Raw genomic sequence first — 24210 nt, 5'->3', positions numbered from 1 at the left:
TAGCCTGTAGTAAAATAGTCCTTGTCTCCTAGCACAAAAGGAAGACCTAAGTCACTCTCACACACCTGGCACCAGGGTGCAAAACTTGGAGAGAAGAGGGGACAGAACAGAGCAAGGGGAAGAATTCAGAATATCCGTGTCATGTTAACAACTGTATGACTCTAATGATTGAACAACAAATTTGTCTGCTCATTGGATGATTGGAAATCCTGCTGCTGCCAACAAAAATGAAGGAGCTAGTGGAGTTGCCTTAGGATGCATCATTGAAAAAAATCTTTGGTAAAATATTATTAGGTGATTTTGGCATGTAATTCCAGAGTTTAAAAAATTATTAGTTGACACTGCTTTAACAAAAATCCATCTTCTTATTTGTGCAGACAAGATGTCTCAGCACTAACATTTATAAAAACAAAAATTGGGTAGCTCACTAGATCAAGCATCTGACTCTTGCTTTTGGCTCAGGTCCAGGGGTCCCACGGTCATGGGACCAAGCTCTGCATTGGGCTCTGCACTGAGCATGCTGCCTTCTTGGGATTCTCTCTCTCTCCCTCTCTCCCCGACTCATGCGATCTCTCAAAAAAAAAATGGGATAGTGTTTGTACCAAAAATAATAGAATTACCTAAGCAATAAACTTAACCAAGACAGAGAAAGATCTATACTCTGAAAATTATAAAACACCAGTGAAAGAAATTGAAGACAACACAAACAAATGGAAAGATGTTCTGTGCTCTTAGATTGAAAGAACCAATATTGTTAAACTGCCCATACTACCCAAAGCAATCTACAGATTTAATGCAATCCCTATCAAAATGCCAACAACATTTTTCACAGAATTAGAAGAGTCAATCCTAACATTTGTATGGAACCACAAAAGACCTCAAATAGCCAAAGCAATCTTGAAAATGAAAAAAACAATCTCAGATTTCAAGATATCCTTCAAAGTTGTAGTAATCAAAACAGTATGGTTCTGGCACCAAAACAGATACATAGATCAATGGAACAGAGCAGAGAGCCCAGAAATAAATCCATGATTATATGGTCAATTAGTCTTCAATAAAGGAGGCAAGAATATGCAATGGGAAAAAGTCTCTTCAACAAATGGTGTTGGAAAAACTGGACAGCAAAGGAGTGAACCTAGACCACTTTCTTAACCTGTTGGAAAAACTGGACAGCAAAGGAATGAACCTGGACCACAAAAATAAGCTAAAAAATTAAGGACCTAAATGTGGGACCTGAAGCCATAAAAATCCTGGAAAGGAGCACAGGCAATAATTTCTCTGACATCGGCCATAGCAACATTTTCCTAGATACATCTCCTGAGGCAAGGGAAACAAAAGCAAAAATAAACTGTTGGGACTACATCAAAATAACAACCTTATGCACAGAAAAGGAAACAAGAAAACTAAAAGACAGCTGACAGGATGGGAGAAGATATTTGCAAATGGCATATCTGATAAAAGGTTAGTATACAAAATATATAAAGAACTTATACCTCAACCCAAAAAACAAATAATCTGATTAAAAATGGGCAAAAGACATGAACAGACATTTTTCCAAAGAAGACATCCAGATAGCCAACAGACACATAAAAAGATGCTCAACATCACTAATCATCTGGGAAATGCAAATCAAAAACATTGTGAGATATCACTTCACACCTGTCATAATGGCTAGAATCAAAAACACAACAAACAGTATTGGTGAAGATATGGAGAAAAACAAACCCTCATGCACTGTTGGTGAGAATGCAAACTGGTGCAGCCACTGCCAAAAACAGTAGGGAGGTTCCTCAAAAATTAAAAATGGAACTACCATATCATCTAGTCATTCCACTACTGAGTATTTACCCAAAGAATATGAAAACACTAATTGGAAAAATATATGCACCCCTATGTTTATAGCAGCATTATTTACAATAGCCAGGTTATGGAAACAGCCCAAGTGTCCATCGATAGATGAATAGATAAAGAAGATGTAATATGTGTATACACACACACACACACACACATACACACACACACTGGAATATTAGGCAGCCATAAAAAATGAAGTCTTGCCATTTGCAACAACATGGAAGAATCTAGAGGGTACAATGCTAAATGAAATAAGTCAGTAAGAGAAAGGCAAATACCAAATGATTTCACTGATATGTGGAATTTAAGAAATGAAACAAAGGAACAAAGAAAGAAAGAGATAAGCCAACCAAAAAATAGACTCTTAACTATGGAGAACAAACTGACAGTCACCGGAGGGGAGGATTGTGGATGAAATATAAAGGGGATTACTAGTACATTTATCATGATGAACACTGAGTAATGTATAGAATTGTCAAATCACTATATTGTACACCTGAAACTAATATAACACTGTATGATAACTATGCTAGAATTTTTTAAATATATAAAAAATTTAAAAAGACTGCATTTGACTTAAAAAAAAAAACAAGATAGTGTTGATGCTGACTCTGTCTCATTCCAGCAATAGCTAATATTCATTAGCAGACACATGAACTAGTTTTTGAAAACATACATCTCATTAAGAGGGGAATTTTAATTAATTGTTGCTTTTATTTAATAATCATAAAGTTTATATTATGGTTTTGCAATTTTGACCAATTGTGTTTGAATAATTTTAATAACTCCAATTAGGAGATTTACTTTAGTGCTTGAAAGACTTATATTCTCAGGAAATCTTTAACCTTTTCAAAATTTAACTTACATATTTTCACAGCAAAGAGATATGATATGGTAACTTATTAAAAATACTCAAGCACAAAATTATATTATATTAAGATAAAACCATGTGGAAGAAATTAAATGGAAATAGAAATGCAAGAGGGAAGAGGACCAATGTCAAATTCCTATTACAAATTCCTATTTTAAAAGGTTGTTTTTATATTTTTTTAACGGTGGATATCAAATTACATATGGTGTTTCAGTTCCATTGGATATAAGAAGAGTAGTGGAACAATTCTGTTTTTAACTGTGAGTATTCTAATATGTGAGAAATTACATACTTTACAACTACTTAAACTTATGAAAAATTTAGTTCCTAGTTAAAAATATGAAACTGAGATATGTGAATAAATGTTTGAAGGTCCCAGGTCCACAGCATGTGGATGCTGTACTGGATCCTGAAAAAATACACTGCATTTACAGACTTTCCCACTGAATGTAACTCAAGATGTTTCCTCTGTTTAACAGGATGGTCTGACGCCCCTGCATTGTGGAGCACGGAGTGGCCATGAGCAGGTGGTAGAAATGCTGCTTGATCGAGCTGCCCCCATTCTTTCAAAAACCAAGGTAATTTCTTCCCAAGTTCTTGGACACTGACTATAAGTAGCTTTACATCCTTTTACTGCTTCTTTAATGTAGCCTTTTCAATCATGTAGAAAAAAGACATCATTCCCATTTAGCAATTAAGGTAGGCTAGTTTACCAAATCTTTGGAGAACCTCAAAATAAGTTTGGGTTTAAGAAGCCTTCTGCTAGAATGCACTGTACCACAAAGTCATTTGTGTGTGCGTGTGTGTGTGTGTGTGTGTGTGTGTGTGTGTGTTGCTTTTGTTTTTGCTTTGTTTCAAGAACACTGCTTGATTTTATCCAATATTTTCATAGTTCAGCAGTGACTGCTTATTGGGGAAAGAAAATACAAGATCTATAGTCTCTAAAGTCTGGGTGCTGGCTCTCTTTCTCCAACACCTTAGTTTATTTCTTGAGAGTTTACAGATTATTGAAGAGGATAGCATTTAACTGATAAAGGCTAGAAACTTTGGAAAGATTGCATCTTGCTTGGGACTTTGGGGAAGTTGACATATCCAAAAGGAATGCATCATGACTGCCCAACAAATAGTGTTTTGCAAAATGTCTTCTGGATTTTTATGTTAAAACCTTTTGGTGCTATTTGAAAAACAAGAATATTTGTAAATAAATTTTGGTACATATGAACTACTTGAGTCCCTACTATTTTTATTAATCAAATCAGTGAGTTTTGGAAGCTGTATTAAACTTTTTAAAGGGCCTTAATTTCTAAATATCATCAAAACAGCAAAAACACATATTGCTTCTGTGTGCACTCTGGTGTTTCCTCAACAACCCTAGTGAAGATGGAACATGGTTAAGGTGGTCTGAATAATTCCTTCACTCATTTGAAATGCAGGGTTTAGATTAGTGAGCCATGGGAGGTATATTACCCAACAAAGTTAAACAGCCACAATGTTTCATTGCATGCAATGACACCATGGCCTTTTGAGCGCTTCTCATCTAAGCCATTCTGTTTGTTCTTTTTCCTTTCACCTAGTCTGTATCTATCTTTTCCACCTCTACTGCTGTCTTCAGAGCCACCTCATCATTAACTGTAATAGCTTCCTTACTGGTCCCACATTTCCTGCCTCGCTGCTTTCCAATCCTGCTCCCATTGTGCAATCAGAGTGGCCAGATAAACTGTCAACTAAATCATGTCAACCTCCTGCCTAAAAACTTTCCAACTGATTCCCTTTGTTCTCTTAAAAATTAATTTTCGGGGTGCCTGGGTAGCTCAGTTGGCTGAACGTCCGACTTCAGCTCAGGTCATGATCTCACAGTTCATGGGTTCGGGCCCCGTGTCAGGCTCTGTGCTGACAGCTCAGAGCCTGGAGCCTGCTTCGAATTCTGTGTCTCCCTCTCTCTCTCTGCTCTTCCCCTACTCACACTCTGTTTTAAATTTTTTTAAATTAATTTTCACTTTATCAAAGCAATAAGGCATAAATATAAAATTGCTGTCTCATCTTTTCTTCCTTTTGTTCATCTCATTATCTATTCTTTCTTTACAAGAGATTTCCTTGATTTTTTTCTTCTTTTCATCACTGATTATAGCCCACCACAGACACATAGCATTCAGCCTTCTGTCTTCTCCTGGCTGAGTTAACACACTAAGCCCTCTTTTCATATTCTAAAATTTATAGACATCACACATCTGTTTTTATTTCCTTTCCTGTGTGTGTATGGGGGGGGGGGTATGTGGGTGTGCATGTGCACACACATGCATGTGCTCTTGTGGAATTTATGTTTTAAATTACTTTGGAGTTTGGAAAAGGATGGATAAACATAGGTCATATCTACGATTTCATTCTAAAGTGTCCCCTGCACTAATAAATTCCTTACCAGAATCTGACCACCTCTGTGCCTTATCTCTCATTCTGCTCCTCCTTTTGCTTCCTGGAATACACCAAGTTTGTCCTCATTTCCTGTGTCTGCAGATTGAGTTCCCTCAGCTTGTCCCAGATCTCTGCAGTCTCCACACATTTTTTAACTCACATGTTTTCTTCTCAGGGAGGCCTTCTTGTTACTTTACTTTCTTGACGGCTGTCTCTCTCCTCAGTAAAATGAAAGCCAGGACTTTGCCTCATTCAGTACAGTACCCCAAGCACCTAAATCAGCCCCTGGCACATAGTGGACTTCCAGTAAACCTTTTCTGAATGAACATTAGGTGAATGAATGCATTTCTGACTTTAAGACATTTGTCTAATTCCTCAAGGCTTTCATCTTTCTGAGCTAAGAAAACCCATCACATTGGATCTATACTTTCAGCTTTATGAGGGTACAGTATGCAGTAAGACCCCTCTCCCTAGGGTTCATGATCTTTACTTTCTTGTCCTTCTCCAATGACATGTTACTACTCATATATTGTTATTTTGTGTATCAGTGGGGAATGTCCTTCTTTTGTTGACACTGCCTTCCATTTCTACTGGCCACTAAGTCATTTGTTTCCTAAGATTTTGTTTGTTTGTTTACTTCACCGTGAAGTAATGTATCAAAACATATGACTGTATCAAAACATAAAGCAAAGGAATGTCTTGGCAGGAAACACAGAAGCGCATGTGTGCATATGCTGGTGGGGGCTACTATCCCCAGTGTCCCCATCCTTTGTTGCACATTAGTGTCTACTTTGATTCAAGATGTTGGAGAGAATTTTTTTTAATGTTTATTTATTTTTGAGAGAAAGAGAGAGTGTGTGAGAGGGGGAGCCGCAGAAAGACAGGGAGACACAGGATCAGAAGCAGGCTCCAGGCTCTGAGCTGTCAGCACAGAGCCCGATGTGGAGCTTGCACTCACAAACCATGAGATCATGACCTGAGCCAAAGACAGATGCTTAACCGACTGAGCCACCCAGGTGCCCCTGGAGTGGAATTTCTTAGGTAGAAATATTCTGATTGACCCTGTGTGAAGTCTTCAAATTCACACAAATATTTATTGACCTCTTTCTATATATACATGGCTCTCTGTGGGGCAGTATGGGAAAATTGTAACTCATGAACCTTTTGCTTTCAAGGAACACAAATAGTTGAAATACTTTATAGTGAGTGAATGATACCATGAGAGTGACTAGAGGGAGGCTGGCACCTTTTCTTCCTATCTTGATATCCCATTTTATATCATTTATAGATAAATTAAGGGAAATAACTTGAAAACAAATTTTTGGAAACTGAATTTGTGGTCATATCCTACCCCCCTGGCCAGATATGTTAAACTATATCATAGTGATTAATAGAGCCTCTCTCAATAATTGGATTCTCTAGAAATTTCCATGTTTCCTCCACTTTGCCTCCACATTTAAAGGCAGCATTCTTGAAAAGACTCATCTCTTAATACCTTGTTTTTGCCTTCACTGGGAAACACATACTGAATGCTAAATGTCACTCTAACCTTTTTTTAAGGTTTTATTTATTTACCTTTGAGCCTATTCATTTCTTCTCTCAACTCTTTAAAGAATTTTTGACTTATTCTCACCACACATGATTAACTGTCATTGAACCCAGCTGATTTAAACTGAGGCCAGCATTAGCTAATGAGTTGGTCAATGCCTTGCCTTTCCTCATCATAGACACATGGGGGCACCAGACTAATGGCAGAGGGAAAATTTCCTTTCTACATTGATGTGAGATAAAATGTGTTTAGTCAGAACTTCTTTGTTAATCAAATCAATATAGTATCAATATCAAGGGTTAGTAACTTGTAAAGGCAAAATAAAACCCAGTGTAATGAATACCATGGGTATTCATTTTGTTTTTTTTTAAAGTCCTTTTCACTCTTAAATATTAAGAATTCTGGGGGGCAGGGGGCGGAGAACTCTTGATCTCAGGGTTGTAGGTTTGAGCCCCACGTTGGGTGTAAAGATTGCTTAAAAATAAAATCTTAAGAAAAAAGAGAATTCCACGTCACTGGGAATATGATTAATAATGGGCCTTAGGGCAATTCACATTATTTTTAAATCAGAAAAGGAATTTTCTTGGAAAATGTGTTTTCAACTGATAAAAGAAGTGGGAGGACTTGTTTTATAAGTACCTGCAGTTCAAACCAATCATTAAAACCTTTTAAAAAGAGGGTACCTGGCTGGCTCAGTTGGTAGAGCATACAGCTCTTGATCTTGGGATTGTGAATTCGAGTCCCATGTATGGTGTAGAGTTTACTGAAAATTAAAAAAAAAAAAATTCTTTAATTAAAAAAATTATAACACCTAAAAGTAATATTACTCCATATTTTAACAAATTGGAATTTAAATAAAAACTTAAAAAAAAAAACATAAAAGGGGAAGGTAGGGGCACCTGGCTGGCTCTGTTGGTAGAGCCACTCTTGATCTGGGGTTGTGAGTTTGAGCCCCATGCTGGTGTGGAGATTGCTTAAAAATAAAAATAAAAAAAAAATCTTAAAAAAAAAAAGGTGAAAGTATTTCTGTGTGAGAAACAAAGTTTTCATTTTTTCATGGTTGTATTGTATTTCGTGTTTGGCACATTTGTGTTTAAAAGGTAAAACAACTGATTTTCTTATGTGTTTCAGAATGGACTGTCTCCATTGCACATGGCCACACAAGGGGATCACTTAAACTGCGTCCAACTTCTCCTCCAGCATAACGTGCCCGTAGATGACGTCACCAATGACTACCTGACTGCCCTGCATGTGGCTGCCCACTGTGGCCATTACAAGGTCGCCAAGGTTCTCTTGGACAAGAAAGCTAACCCCAATGCCAAAGCCCTGGTGAGTAGCTCAATCAACAGGTCCAGCCTGTGTTGTCTTGCTGACAGTGTGCTACCTCTGCATGTGAAGGGATTACTTTGACGAGATAAAAATGGACAGTCTAGTTAAATAAAATGTACTTCCTATCAACTTTTTCAAATATCTTTTAAAGAAACAACCTATTTCTGACATGAACAAGGCTGATAGGGCTAAATCATTCTCTTTATAGCCACACTGGTGAATCTTTTACAATAAACAAGACCCAAAGACCATGTAAGTATAAAAAAAAGACTGAGCTGGTCAAACCAATCTTACTGAAGGTAAAGTTGTAATTATGTGAATTAAATTTTTTTCCTGAGATCTAAACATGAAGTAAAATGGTCAAAAAACTTTATCCTCAGCATCAGAGGTCTAGGAATTTGTGAGCTGAAATTTTGTGTTATGTTTACCACGTAAGTTAACACATTGCCTGTCATCTCCTTTTCCTAGTGATAAAAATGAAAATTTGGGTCTGATTTGTAGTCTTAACTCCTAAGATGATCCGTTATTTTAACGCTTAGCTGTGCTATAGTTTTATTTTCATAACAAGATGGTGTGTGTTGTCTTTGGAAAAATAAATAAACCCAATTTGGTAAGCTGTTTAAGTTTAGTTCAGAATAAGTACCCATGTTTAGGAAAAAAACAGTCACCAAATGTTAGGGGAAACATGTGAGTTTCCTAGCAGTTTTGAGGTAAAGGCTATCATCTGATCAACTGATTTGGAAAGGGTCACTGCTCCGTTCCAACTGGTGCTATCTCCCTGTCTGAATGAATCCATGGCACCTCTGGTCCTCTGTGGGCTCAGGACCAGTGGGCAGGAAAGATGAGGACTGAAGAGCACTCTTGGCCCCAGGCAGCTCCACCGTCTTTGTCACTCGAAAAACTTTTACCACAACAGCATTTCAAGAGCTGTTGACCTGCCCGGTATATCAAACATATCTTTGCATTCTGAGAAGGGAGGAAAAGAAATTATTAATCATGACTCATTTTTCCATACAAGAAAAAAAAAGCCTTAAAACAGGGTGTGGACATTCACTCTCATTTTCCTCTGACTCTAAAGATTTCACAACATGTAGAGATTGTAGCCAGTCATCCTGGAATGGACTCTGGCCAGGTAAATGGTCTCACAATGGCTATGGAAGCACCTATAGTGACTTTGACCTAAGCTTTTATAGTGGACCCTGATATATTATACTTCTCTATGGTGGCTGAAAAATGCTCCATGGTCTCAATTATCAGGCAGTACAAATTGGTAGGTAATATGTTAAAAAGCAGATTCCTTTAGTAGATTAAATATTAAACCAAATGATCCAAATAATGTTGGGTTGTTTCACTTCCTGTTTCCTTGGACTAAGTACCTACTTGAAATTTAAAAATGGAAGGGATGAAAACATTCTAAACGATCTTTTTTTTAAATTTTTCTAACATTTATTTATTTTTGAGAGACAGAGGGAGATAGAGCATGAGTGGGGGAGGGGCAGAGAGAGAAGGAGAAACAAAGTCTGAAGCAGGCTCCAGGCTCAGAGCTGTCAGCACAGAGCCTGACGAGGGGTTCGAACTCATGAGCTGTGAGATCATGACCTGAGCCGAAGTCAGACGCTTAACCGACTGAACCACCCAGATGCCCCTGGGATGAAAACATTCTAGAACTGGTCTTATAGTTGAAGTCTGAATAGTATTGGCAAAGTTTTGGCTGTGAGGACAAATGTTTGGACCCAGCTGTTTTTAGTCTGTGTTTGAAATGGGATGGAGAAGGGAGGGATACATTATTTAGAAGAGAAAATTCCAAAATAAAATAATCTTTAAAAATGCATGACTGTTTTGTCTTAGCTACTGAGACCATGACAAAAATCCACTTCCTGTTCATGATCACCAAGGTACTTCAGATTTCTAGGAGCAGCTAGACTACCTACACTTCCAGAAAAGAATCTGCATTCTGTTAACCCCTCATTGTTTCTGCTCACTTCCAAATCTTTACAGAACTTCATTTTGCAACACATTTATCACACGCAATGGAACTGGATTTCAATGGAAGGCAGTAATGTACTTCTGTCTTTGTCCCTTTCAGAATGGCTTTACCCCTCTTCATATTGCCTGCAAGAAGAATCGGATTAAAGTCATGGAACTCCTTCTGAAACACGGTGCATCCATCCAAGCCGTAACCGAGGTGAGGGGAGTGGGATATCTAGGGTACCCTGGGTCATGAGGGGATGGTCTTCACAGCTGGAGTCCCAGAGCCATTCTAGTTTCTAGTTTTGCTGTGTATATGGTTGCCACTACTTTCTGAAGCCTTCACCCAAGGGGCTGCAAGGTCAGAGGGAAGCAGACAGGTATGAGGGGGAATGAGTATAAACACATCATTCAGAACACACGCTTTGTGCTCAGGGGTGAGTGGCGCCACCACTGAAAGCATAATTTACTTGAAATTCTGTAATGCGGTGCTTCTCAGATGGGGGTGATTTTGTCCCCCAGGAGGCATGTGAAAATGTCTGGAGGTATTTTTAGTTCTGACAAGTGGATGGTGCTCCTGGTGTCTAGTGGCTAGAGGCCAGATGCTACTAAATATTTCACAACGTTCAGGCCAGCCTTCTACAACAAAGATTATCTGGCTCAAAATGTCAGATGTGCCAAGGTTGAGAAACCTTATATAACACCACCCCTCAGTGTTTGTAAACTGAGCATTACTCTCTCTAAAAACTCAGAATTAAGAAAACACAGAGTTGCTGAAGTTAGTAAAGGACAACTCTAGGTTTCTCTTGTAAAACTGACACAGAACTCAGAGAAACATTCCACCAGGATTAGTGCTAAGCACTCCTGGCATCTACCACTCCAGACTCCCCAGCCTGCCCCGCCCCCAGCACTCTGCTCTCCATAGATTCCAGCCACAGCATTTTCTGGGACTGGATACCCTTTCATTCCCCTCCTATCTCTGTACCTTCCATGTGTCACCCCCAGTTTGCTATCTTGGCTAATCCTGTACACTCTTCAGGACGAATCTGGGGCCACTCACTAGGAAGTCCTTAGCCTCGTCTAGGAGGTCCTCCTCGAAGCACCTCTTCCTGTGCCTGTTTCCGTTAAAGCACTTATCTGGATGCTTCACTTATGACCTAGCCACTCCCCCTCCCCAGAAAGTGCAGGCTCCATCAAGGCAGGCCTGAGTCTGATGGGTCTATAGATGCCTGCAACATGGTATAGGCCATTCAGTAAAGGTCTGCTGAATGCATCAATAAAGACTGTAGCATTTGAAGCAGATATAAAATTTGAGATCTAGCCTAGTTTCTTATCTTCAAATATCTGCCTTGATTTGTAACACAAATTTAACGTTATTAAATGGTTGAAAATATTAATACTGATTTGCTCTTTTGTCACTCCCATGTCTTTATGGTAGGGACCTGTTATTTTAAAAGCTTATTCTCAGTATATGGCAACCATTTTTAAAGATCAGAATGGGCTCCGAAATAAAATATTTTTGATTGGTGTTTGATTAAATATCCAGAGATGTCAGCAACTGGAAAGGATCCTCTGCCAGCCCTGTACTCCTCAGAGCTTTAAAAGGCAAGGCAGACCAAGATGAGAACATGCCTTGTACATGTTCTAAGGACTCCCCCTACTGATGGAAAAAGGTGTCAAATTTTTAACACAGTTCTCATTTTCCTCAGTGCCCATTATTTGAAGCCTGGCCAACCAGAAGTCTTTCTCTTCTGCCTTTTACTTCACTTTTATTAGACAGAATTTCTTTCACATATTTTTTGACATTTCTCAAATTCCTGTTGAGACTGGATCTCCTTCTCATTCTCTTTTTAAAATACATTAGCTATTTCTAGCCATATTAAGCATTTTTACCAACTTATGGTGTTCATGCTGTACATGGAATTAAATTCTAAAAAATTCAAAATGGCATCATTTCATATAAGAAGCATAAGGGTGTGTGTGTATAGGATTTGGGACAAACAAAATTTAAAGTCTTGTCTAGTAATCATTGTATTATTTGCTTTAATTATATCACCTTAATTTGTAATATTCATAAAGTTAAAATTAAGTGATTAAAACAATTAATGTGATCTGCTCATTTATTAGAGGGTTGGCCTTCTGTTAAGTACCATGCTCTTTTGTGTACAATGGGATCAGTTGACTCTAAGTTCGTCAGAATCATTTTTAAAGGCCAAAATAGGATCTGAAATGAAAGTCAGCTTTTTTAAAAATTTTTTTTTAACGTTTATTTATTTGTGAGACAGAGAGAGACAGAGCATGAACAGGGGAGGGTCAGAGAGAGAGGGAGACACAGAATGTGAAACAGGCTCCAGGCTCTCAGCTGTCAGCACAGAGCCCGACGCGGGGCTCGAACTCACGGACCGTGAGATCATGACCTGAGCCGAAGTCGGACGCTTAACCGACTGAGCCACCCAGGCGCCCCAGAAAGTCAGCTTTTTAATAGTATGTATGTAATCATACATGCACCTACCCCCCCTCCCCCCCCACACACACATAGTTATATGGATAAGAAAGGTTTAGTAGCAAAGGGGGAAAACTTCAGGTCATTTCTCTCTAATTTTTTTTTTCATAGCTCTTTATAGAATGTTTGAAATCATTCTTTAGCAGATATGACATAGGTCCTTCATAATCACTGAACCTGCTTTAAGGAAATGATTATTATGTATTAATACATTTATCTTATAGAATCTGACATAGTGGGCAATGTCCTGACGTCTTCTGATCTGATCACTTGAGTGGTTATGTTAAGATGAGTGTGGGATGGATGAATGAATGGGTGGGTGCATGGAGGGCAGACAGGGAGGCAGGCAGACAAAACCTTTTTATGATAAGCTCACAAACCACTATTTCCCTCTTTTCTTCCTAGTCGGGCCTTACCCCAATCCATGTTGCTGCCTTCATGGGGCATGTAAATATCGTATCACAACTAATGCATCATGGAGCCTCACCAAACACGACCAATGTGGTAAGTATCCTTTTAACAAAGAATGTCCAATTATGAGTATTTAAGAAACTGGTAAAAATTGCTCTTATTTACTTATTTTTTATTGTAATTAAATTCATTACTATTTAATGTGACTACTTAGAAGGACAAAATTTGAGAATACCTGTGGTTTCCTTTACTTCGAAGGGAAGATCCATTCAGTCGCCAGCTGGACACAAATTGTTAGGACTTACAGGTTGTGTGCATTAAATTTGCAGATATGTTACTACCAGATGTTATGCTTTAAAAAATAGCTTTTGTGGAGGGGAAGAATTTACAATAGAAGCATTTAAAGAAGTGTTTCATGTTGAGGAGGCACTTCAAATGATCATTATTGTAATTTCAAGTAAATCCAAAGTAATTCTTCTCTTTAGTGAGCTTGACCATGTTATAGCAAACCCATGGTTATAACAAACCCATGTTCATAGATTATCAGATGGTATTGTCCCATATTAATCATCGCTCATTTCAGAGTAAATATCACTCTCTAAGTGACTTATCACTCTAGATCTACGTGTGGCATTTGACATTGTTTTATAGGATTTTAAGTTTGTCTTCATAATAATATTAGCATACCAGACCATAAGCATAACAACACTACTTGGACTCATGAGCACCAAAGCAGTAAAAATCAAATAAACACTTTCTGGCACAGAAAGGGCAAGCCATAAGGTCCTGCACACTCACCCTGAGGGTGGGCCTCCAGGAAGGCTCTGTCTTCTAACAGCCCAAATGAACACACCCACAAGATAGGAACAGACCAGCTTCTGAGCAGAAATATCATCTTTCCTGTTCCTAACGCCAGAGAGAGAGAGAGAATGTTTCCCTTCATAAAGAGAACCCTGGATGATCTGGTAAACTATATCTCCAATGCCTTTCTAGTAAGCATAGTAACAAGTTACATGCAAAATATGTCCTTGTGTATCCTTCCATGGAGGTGGATGTCCTGTAAAGCAATGCTCAATTTATAAAAGGAATTTTTAGGTGGATATCACTTGTGTGGGAGAATATATTTGCTTTTTATGACCTTTTGTTTCTTTTTGTCTATCCATGTTTTCTATATTGTTTACATTTTTTTATGAAATAAATGAATAGATAATCTGAATTAAACTCTCTCTGGTGACAGTGAGGGAAGTGGTCAGGGTGGAGAAGTCCAGTGGCCAAGAAAATGGCCCCATGGGATAATGTCCAAAGACCAGAATACTGGTCTGCTGAGCTAAATCACAGAATGCAAACCAACAGCCAACAGCAAAGTCTGGCCCTCAGGTGTGTCTATACTGCCCTGGCAACATAGGATTTCTGTTTTGTTCTGTTTGCAATTCTGATTTTGTGGTCAAGGTTTAAGAAGTATATACAAACAGCCAAACTGCCAGCTTTTGAAAAATAGGAAGGTGTGGCATGATATGGCTGGCATCTGGCACAACTACTGAAGTGGTCTGCAGATGCCAAGGAGCAGCAGCCTCCCTTGGGCAAGGCGTCGGGCTGTCAAGTTGAGCGCTCCCCTCCTGCCCCACTCACTCATCTCCCCTCTTGCTTGGCTCCTGGGAGTATTCACCTTTCAAGCTGGGAGGAGGCCACACTGAGCAGCACTTCTGACACTGTTGGAGACCAGGCTCCCCAAGGGTTACTCCAATCCCTTCCATCAGGAATCAGGTTGCTGTGAAATTCTTGTGTATTTCATTTCCGATCTTTCCTCATTTTCAATAAGGAAGTGCTTGGGACTATTTTTTACTTAAAAAAGAAAAACACCCTACATCATAAGCATTATGCAAATAAAATATGCCACCCTTCTTCAGAGCTTCCATTAATTACCTTTGGCTCATGTTCCCCAGAGAGGAGAAACAGCGCTGCACATGGCAGCTCGATCTGGCCAAGCTGAAGTCGTGAGGTATCTGGTGCAAGACGGCGCTCAGGTAGAAGCTAAAGCCAAGGTATGTGTGACACAGGAAAGCCTTTGCTCTTGAGGAAAAAAATTACCCTTGATTTTATTAAAACCTTTAAACACCTGCATGCTCTCTTTCAGGGATACTCTTATAAAGTCATGACAAAAGTATCTATCCAAGTGATATTGTAAAAAAAAAAAAAAATCCTTCCCTACACATTTGTCCGTTCAATTATTTTACAAAATTAAATAGAACAAGAACTTTGCATCCTTGGCACATTGCTAGCCTCTAACAGATTTTGGAATCAAACCTAGACTTGATCCAGAATTCTTCACACTCCATAGAGAAGGGCTCATGTGGAAAGCTTCTAGAACAGGCATAATTTGGAAGCATAATTGAACTCTTTTGGTTGACTTATATGTCACCTGTCATAGCCATAAAAGGAAAAAGGAAGGTTTTACCTTTTCTTCACAACTTGAGATGTTATAAACCCTCAGACTCAAATTGGAGTGGCTTTAGGGATTTGCCTTTGCATAGAAGAATGTCTGGGTTGAGACTGAATGCTTCGCTTTCCTGGTTTAGCTCCCAGAAGAAACCCACTTTTCTTTCACTATTGAGATAGGTAGTTGGTCTGGCTATCAAAATGGCAGTTCAGGTCAGGGATCGTAAATAAATATGTAAATGCCTTAATCATTTAATTTAACCTTCAGTATATAAATGGTCTGCAGTTTCTAGTTTCAGGTTAAGTAGTGAGAAAACTGAGACATATATGAAGCAATTTGTATACAAAATATGTCTAGACTTTTATAACATCCCCCCAAAATATTTAGTTGTCTTACCCATATCTAATTTGACCACAATTGTTTTTTATCAACTTCTGTCAAAGCTTTCCAAGGCTTTTAAATTAGTCTTCTTAGGGGAAAATTAATCTTTCCCTTTCAGATTCATATTTTACCTGCTAACATATTGTGCGATTGTTTAATTAATTAGTGCAAATATAGCACAAAGTAGCAATGTAACTAGTACAAAATAGTAGTGTGGGAACAAACACAACTAGATTATTGTAAGCATAAGATCTGCAGATGGGCCTAAAGGTTATAACAGCAGCAGACACAAGCTTTGGGTGTCCAATGTACTGTGGTGCCAGTTGGTGGATTTTACAGAGGATCTGGAGACAGAGGTCAGCAAACTTTTTCTGTAAAGAGCCTGTTAGTATATATTGTAGGCTTTAACAGATGCACCATCTCTGTCACAGCTGCTCGACTCTGACATTCTGGAACAGAAGCAGTGATGGGCAATCCTACATAAGCAAATGGGCGTGTCCATGTTCCAATAAAACTTGGTTTACAAACACAGGTGGCAACTGGATTTGGCCCCTGGATTGTAGTTTTCATACCCCTGATCTAGAGATGGTGGTTCAGTCTGCTTAATCAGTAAAGTAGAATAAATAAGAAAAGCTATACTCTACCATGGATTACAAGAAACCTCACATTTTCTGAGTGTTGTTAGTGACATATCAAGCATTGTATCCAGGAAAAGGTTTCACTCACGGCTGAAATTGAGCATAGAATTTATAGTTATTGTTTCATTAAGGAGGCAGTATGTATTGTGATTAAGAACCTTTCTTTCTCAGCCAGAATGCCTGGATTTGAACCTTGGTCCTCCATTTACTAGCTATATAGTGTTTGAGCGAGTTAATGAATATCTATCTCTGTGGCACATTTATTTTTCTAGTTTCTTCATATAGAAAATGGAAATACTAACAGTTACAAGTGGTAAGATTGTCGTGATGATTAATGAATTCATGTAGGTGGCGTACTTAGAACAGAGCTTGGGACATGTAGGTGCTCAGCCCATGTTTAGTGGTGGTCGTGGAAGTAGCAGAATTACAGGAAATTTTTCTGTGATAATTATCTTTTTTCTGTTTTCAGTATTCTTCTTTCTGTGGCTCCACCAATTCCTCTTATACTTCTTACATAGACCCTCTTGCTTTGACCTTGACTCTCATCCTCCTTAGCTTTTCAGAGCAGTCTCCTGTGCTCCAACCTCTTCTCTCTAGCTTCCCTATTTAAAGTACTTACCTGAATTTTTTCACACTCAAATAGAGGATTTCTCATTGGATGACCACCACAAGGCATCTTTGGGCAAACTAGGAAAAGATGCCTCTCCCATTTGGGGATAAGATCCTCAAGGTGCAAGATATAGTGCCTCATGCCTGGGAGTGAATTGTAATAAGGGGCCTTTCCTAGGCAGATACAGCTCATGCCAGGATGTACACCTTGACAAGCAGAGGGTTGGCTGCCTTTCAGCCTTCTTGGCTAGGAGTCTTTGTGCAGTTATACCTGGACAACCCTATACCCGGCCTCTGTGCTTTGGACTATGACAAGGTGGTGCCAATAAAATAATTCATTCCATATGAGGGCACAATAACTGGTGAGGTATAATACCTTTCCCAGTTTTAGTAGGATAAATTCCCTTACCTCCCCAAAAAAGGAATCATTAGGGGATAAAATTTTAATAAAATATGGCAGGTGATAGTGAGGATAATTTATAGATAGAACTGCCTTTCACACTTTTCATACTAATAGGTTACTCAAAGGGTATTTAAGGTGCTTAGATCCACCATCTCCCCCTTACTAAATGTTAAAGAAAAAGATAAATGGGATTTTTTTAGCATTGAAGCAAAGAATCTACGGTAGCCTCTGATACCAAGCAAAGTTTGCTGAATGTTTCACAATGTCACCATTGTGTTCTCAGCTAATCAGCCTTGTATTTCAACCTTGTCATTTAGGATGACCAAACCCCACTCCACATTTCTGCCCGATTGGGGAAGGCAGATATAGTACAACAGCTGTTGCAGCAAGGAGCATCTCCAAATGCAGCCACAACTTCTGGGTATACCCCACTCCACCTTTCGGCCCGCGAGGGGCATGAGGACGTAGCTGCATTCCTTTTGGATCATGGCGCATCTTTATCTATAACAACAAAGGTATGAAAGTGAATCTTGGAATCCTGTTGTGTCCCCCCAGATCCATCCTCCTTACAATTCCCAGCATGGTAATAGGTACACGAGTGGTACAACGACATCTATCCTTGGGATCCCAGGATAGCCCTTAACATGGTCAGCAAAACCATGGAGGGGCGCCTTGTGGCTCAGTCGGTTGAGCGTCCACCTTCAGCTCAGTTCATGATCTCGTGGTCCATGGGTTCGAGCCCCACATCAGGCTCTGTGCTGACAGCTCGGGGCCTGGAGCCTGCTTCTGATTCTGTCTCCCTCTCTTTGCTCCTCCCCTGCTCACATTCTGCACCTCTCTCTCTCTCTCTCTCTCCCTCTCTCTCTCTCTCTCTCAAAAATAAATAAACATTAAAAAAATAAGGGGTACCTGGGTGGCTCAGTCAGTTGAGCATCCGACTTTGGCTCAGGTCATGATCTCACAGTCTGTGGGTTTGAGCCCTGCGTTGGGCTCTGTGCTGACAGCTCAGAGTCTGGAGCCTGCTTCGGATTCTGTATCTCCCTGTCTCTCTGCCCCTCCCCAGGTCATGCTGTGTCTCTTTCTCTCTCTGTCAAAAATAAACATTAAAAAAAATTTTTTTTAATAAATTTAAACAAAGCCATGGAGTGAGGCAGGGTAGTTTGGGGTATGTTTGTTTGTCTTATGTTTCTCAGTGCATTATCTTCCAAAGAACCATCAATGATATCTAGATTACAATGTTTCTTGCACATTATTTGATAGATTTAAATGGTAATTTAAAAACACAGCCATAGATGTCTCCTGCTGAGGCCAGGTATACAAACCACTTTCAAATCAGGAGGTGAATTTTTCTTGGATTATTTTTGTTTGGTGTTCTTTTGTTGCTGTTGTCTTGTATGATTAATGGTTTAATTTTTAAAATCTCAACTCTGATGCCTTAGAACAATAATCTACCACTCAGTTACTTTGTGGGTACAGACTGCAAATTTAGAGCTCATTTTTTGGTGATACTACGTAAACCTAACAAGTGTGATAGAAAGATGAATTGGCCTATGGCATGTCTTAGAAAACTAGAAATCAGTGCTTCACTCCCTTATTTGGATGCAGAGAAGTGTGATCAATGCACAAGATAATTACAATAATTAGAAATACTTGGAAAACTATCCGAATAAATGATGACTACCTCCAACTTTTGCCCTCTGTGACTCTTCAGGCTCTTAAGTAGAGCAGAGTTGCAAAGTTCCTGGATTTCATTTAATATGTAAAACAGAGTAATGAGTGATGAGGTTTTGAGTACACTTGCCCTCCCACCATGCCAGCTGCCCATTGGCTCTAGTTGGCTTTAGTCTCATGAGGTCAAATGTGTTGATGACCCTCCAGTTGCTGACTCATGCTTGGGAACCTCCATAACTGTGCATAGTGACTGACTGGTGGATACCCATGTCCTTGTAGGAGCAGGTAGCAAGGGAGAGCAACTACTCCACTCTCAGTACCCAGCTCTTGCAAACTTACTGGGATAGAACCATGTGTTATTATTCAGTTCACCTTTTGTGGTTAAGATGCATGATTCTCTGACTCCTACCCCTGAGGCCTGGAGCATACATAAAGATATGTGTATACATGCAGAAATAGGAGAAGAAGAAGAGAAAAGCTCCAGTCTAGTCATGTGGGAATATGGGAGGTCCAGACTTGTCCTGGATTTTCCCAAGCCTTCCAAATCCAAATTGGGACCCAGTAACATATTCTTCCCAAAATGTGAAATCCCAAAATAGCTCTAGAATAAGTCCCAGATCTAGCTCTCCACCTTCATCCTGGTCAGATGCCTGATTAGTCCCAGAATTAGTGGCATGTTGTGACTCAGTCAACAGAGAGAGAAAGATTAAATACTGCTCATCCTTGTTGATAAGGAGATTCTAGCTGTCATCTTCCAGTGTTGGTCTTTAAATACAGGCTTAACTGTGCTTCATCGTGAGAATAATTCATTGGTTCCAAGAAAGCGATACCTTTGTTTCGTTTCTCTTGGTCATTATTTTTATGTTTCTGTTTCCAGAAAGGATTTACTCCCCTCCATGTGGCCGCAAAGTATGGGAAGCTGGAAGTAGCCAATCTCCTGCTACAGAAAAGTGCATCTCCAGATGCTGCTGGGAAGGTATGAGGCTGACCACCTTGTAGCAGGCCCCTTCCATGGTAGCAAAACAAGCACTTGCTACTTCACCACCAGCCACGCAAATTATGACTAGTCCCGAGTTAAGTCGCATAGGATGAAGATCACTTTGGAAACAGGAGGTGAACGCTGGGGTCCAAGCATTGTGGAAAGCGGAATGTAACTTACACTCTGTGTTGAACCCACACTAATCCTATCTCCTAAATCTAGGCCTCTGATGTTAAGACGCTTTTGACACTGGTTGTTGTTTCTGCACGTGTTTTCAGAGCGGGCTAACTCCACTGCACGTAGCTGCACATTACGATAATCAGAAAGTGGCCCTCCTGCTTTTGGACCAAGGAGCCTCACCTCACGCGGCTGCAAAGGTATCTGTGATTGGACAGCCCGAGGAGGCCTGTGGGCAGTGTCTGTTGGTCTCTGTATGTGCATCCACTTTGCTGCACATGTAGCACCCTGCACCTTAGACATCACTTAAAAGACATAGAAATATAAGCTCCTCAGGAAATCTGTGCCTTCAGATCTTTGGTCACCTAATGTGGTAGATGCTCAATAAATATTCACGTGCCAATTGATTTTCCTTAAAAATCCGGGACATCCTGGAGCCTGTGGAGGAAATAAAGTTGAAGTATTCTTCAGCCAGATTAAAAACATCAGCATAGCCTGAGGGAGTAAGAAAGTCTGATTTTTCAAGGTTATAAAATATGTGTGATATTTTCCTGGCCATAAAACATTGCCTTCGAGTTATTTATTTCTGTTTAATAACATGGGTTGGGAAATTTTGTTTATGTGTTTTTATGATTCTTAAGAGGAATCTTTATTCCTATTATTAGGGTATTTGGGGCCAGTAGACAACCTACATTTTTCAGAAAAGAGATACATAGAGTATATGGCTTCCTGATTCCCTGATATTCTGATTTGAGAGGCAAATCATAAAGAAGAGTGTATTTGAAGATAGGTTAATAGAGTGCTGTCAGTTTAGTAAGCTCTCTCTTGTGGAACAGGTGGCTGTGATCTGAGAAAAGTGGAAACATACAAACCACAACTTAATGCTGTCTAGTTCTTTCACTAAATACTATTGGTTGGAAAAACTTTTAGCATTTTTAAAATGTACACACAGGTCAATTGTACACACAGGTCAATCAATGAATGGGCTGTTCTAGATCACTTTGTGGACTTTAAGAGAGAAAGTTTTCAGGTACCTTCTCTTTTTGAAGACTAGGTTATCTTTGACACCTATTTCTCCTCAGGACCTCTTTTCCTATATGTCTTAATTATCTCCTGCCCCAGCCTCTCCAGAATGTACCCAGTGAAATCTATACTTCAGAACCAAACCTCCAAATTTGCTTTTCATCTAAATGTGGCTTTCCCTCCATAGTTTCTGATTCTGACAAACATTTTTTCTATCACAAAACCATGCCTTGACCTTTGATAAAGCTTTATCTTTAAAACAAAAATGAATAGTAGCATTATTCACAGTAGCCAAAAGGTGGAAGCAACCCAGTATTTATTGAAGAATGAACAGATAACTAAAATGTGGTGTATACATACAATGGAGGAAGTAGGAAGGAAATTCTGGCACATGCTACAACATTAATCAGCCTCAAAGACACCATGCTAAGTGAAATAAACCAATCACACAAAAGGACAAATACTGTATGAGTTCAGTCATAGAGAGATAGAAAGTAGAATGCTGGTTGCCAGGGGCTAAAGGGAGGAAGGACTGGGGAATTGGTGTTTAATGGATGGAGTTTCAGTTTGAAGATGGATGGTGGTAATGGTTCCAGAACAATGTGAAATGTAGTTAATGCCATTGACTATACATTTAAAAATGGTTTGGTTTTACAGAATGTATATTTACCACAATTTAAAAAATGAAAAAAATTACATTGAAGCTTAATGATTGTCTATTTCATTTCAGTATATTTTAATATCCTTTCGGGCCTGGGCCACTTTTATTATATTATAATAACTCCAGGTTCTTGGTAGGAAAATAATTAATAAGCAAATTATTCATTCCTCACAGAAGAGTAAGATAATTAATAGGAAAATTGTTCATTCCTCACATGAGAGTAAGAATTTTGACACAACTAGTACCAAGCAGTTTAGAATTGACAAGAGTCATAAAGTAGTTAAGTGAAGCAAAATGAGTGTAAGCCACCCTTCCGTCCATCCATTCCTTCTTTCAATCCATAAATAACCCTTAAATAGGTCCGTAGTAGGTATATTTGCAGTTGATTTCCAGATTCATATTTGTCAAACAAGACTTCATGTTTCCATGTCTGTAAAACATCCTTCACAACAAAGAGTTGAAAAGAGTTCTAACAGCACTTAGCCTTTGGAGTAGCTTTTATAGCCAATCCAACACTGGCTTTGCTAAGGAGACATTACTTCTTGCTGCCACAGCACAATTGCCTCCATAAGAGCTTCAGTAATACCATCGCTGCTACATGGCTGATCGTTCCCACTGTCTGAGGCACTGATCCTGGTCAGGAACTTTTTCTAGACTTTGATCCCAAGCAAAGCCTGTTCCTTCAGTTAAGGATGGGCTTTATCTGCTAGGCAAGAAACCTAGCTACTGTTGTTTAAACTGATGAGGCTCTATTTTTTCTCATTTATAAACAGTCTGGAGGTAGGCAGTTGTTGATGTTGGTCCAGTGTTTCCAGAACATTAAGAAAAGCTCCCTGTGATTTTTTTTTTCTTCCTTTCCTTTCAGAGACTGTTTTTGCCCAGGCTGCCAGTTCCTCTTTTCAAGCAGGAAAGAAAGACAATAGGGCATTCCCAGAAACTCCACCCAGCCATTTCTCCTTACATGTCATTGGCCACTTCTTTCTGCAAGGGAAGCTAGGAAGTGTAGTTTTTCAGCTGGACACAATGCCAAGGCTCTTTTATTAAAGAAGGAGGGAGAAGGGATAAAGAGTAGGCAAATACTCCCTGGAGTAAAGGAAGGTTTAGCATTTCCAAATTCTGGCTGTGGTGAAAAATGAGGAACAAAGGCTCAAAAAGGCACAATTTGAACATATGACTATAACAGCAGTTGACTTCAGTGTGAACTCTTTCTCAGTTCACATGCTGGGTTCTTAGGGTAGGTGATGCTCTCTTGCCTTTTCTTCTGTTTCATAGAATTGCCAACATATTTTCTTATTCATACATGTCCTAGGAACCTGATGCGATTTTGTAATGGGGGAGGAGGGAAGGTGCCAAAAAAGTAGATGGGCTTCTGTGATCCATTTTCACCAGATCTATTTCCCGAGGCAGGACTCTATGCTAGAAGGGGTATTGGCATGAAATCAGGCATAACCTGGACACTCATCGTGGAAAACAGATAGTGAGTCTTAACTTATTATCAGATTTCTCTTCCATAGAATGTACAATATATCTACTGGTATGGAACAGTAGAGATTCTTGGAAAAAAATATAAAGTATGATATACATCTATTACTTTTGTTAACTTAAAATTGCATTTCCTTTTGTTTTCATCTTGAATTACAAAAGCTCACACTGCAAGCATTTTGTTCTCCACATCAAGAGGAAAAAAATATTTAAGATTATTCTATAGCCGAATCTGTCACTATTTTATTTCTCTTCTGATAAATGCATCTTTCCCTTTAGTGTGATAGGTGAGAATCATTTTACTTTCCAGAAATTAAGAAGCATTTAGAAATATTAGAGAACTTCTGATAGGTCTCAAGATGAACTTTTTGTTTATTATTTGAAATATTTTTAAGTCTTTCTGAGATGAACTTCCATTCTAAAATAAATGCCATGAATTGTTTTTCCCTTGCTTTATTCTTTCCTTTGTAGCTCAGGTAAGGAGCTCAGAGTAAAGCCCTCAGTAATCATGAGTAACTTGTCTAAAGTCAGCATGCATTTCAGAGATGCCAGAGTTTCTCTTTTTAGTGTTCTTTAGGACCTAGGATTTTTGGGTGGAATAAGAAATAATCCAGAGGATTGTCACCTGTTAAAGGACACTGACCTGCCTTCAGTGGTTGACAAGTAACTAATGCAAAGGTTATGTCCATAGCAAAAGCAAAAAGAAATAAGATGCATGACAAGAAGCTAAACTCAGGCTATGTTGCTGTTACCACTCTGATTAGCCAGTGCTAGACATATTGACTAATCAGATGACCTATTTTAGCACTGATTTTGTGAATTTTGGCTTTTATGCAGGGGTGGGGATGGTAACGA

The 24210-nt window shown here is 39.1% G+C and overlaps 1 protein-coding gene across 5 annotated transcripts in view; it reads left to right on the top strand.

The window, feature by feature from the left end:
• Positions 1–24210, top strand: part of ANK3 (ankyrin 3) — a 332342-nt gene that overhangs the window by 162199 nt on the left and 145933 nt on the right. For all 5 annotated transcript variants that reach the window (XM_047825329.1, XM_047825328.1, XM_047825332.1 and 2 more), the window contains exons 9-16: positions 3205–3303; positions 7815–8012; positions 10099–10197; positions 12889–12987; positions 14838–14936; positions 17680–17877; positions 19911–20009; positions 20291–20389. In XM_047825329.1, coding sequence (XP_047681285.1) covers positions 3205–3303; positions 7815–8012; positions 10099–10197; positions 12889–12987; positions 14838–14936; positions 17680–17877; positions 19911–20009; positions 20291–20389 — 990 coding nt within the window. The remainder of the gene's footprint in view (positions 1–3204; positions 3304–7814; positions 8013–10098; positions 10198–12888; positions 12988–14837; positions 14937–17679; positions 17878–19910; positions 20010–20290; positions 20390–24210) is intronic.

Source organism: Prionailurus viverrinus, chromosome D2, assembly GCF_022837055.1.
Source record: "Prionailurus viverrinus isolate Anna chromosome D2, UM_Priviv_1.0, whole genome shotgun sequence".
NCBI classification, from domain to species: domain Eukaryota; kingdom Metazoa; phylum Chordata; class Mammalia; order Carnivora; family Felidae; genus Prionailurus; species Prionailurus viverrinus.
This window is presented reverse-complemented; position numbering and strand designations above follow the sequence as displayed.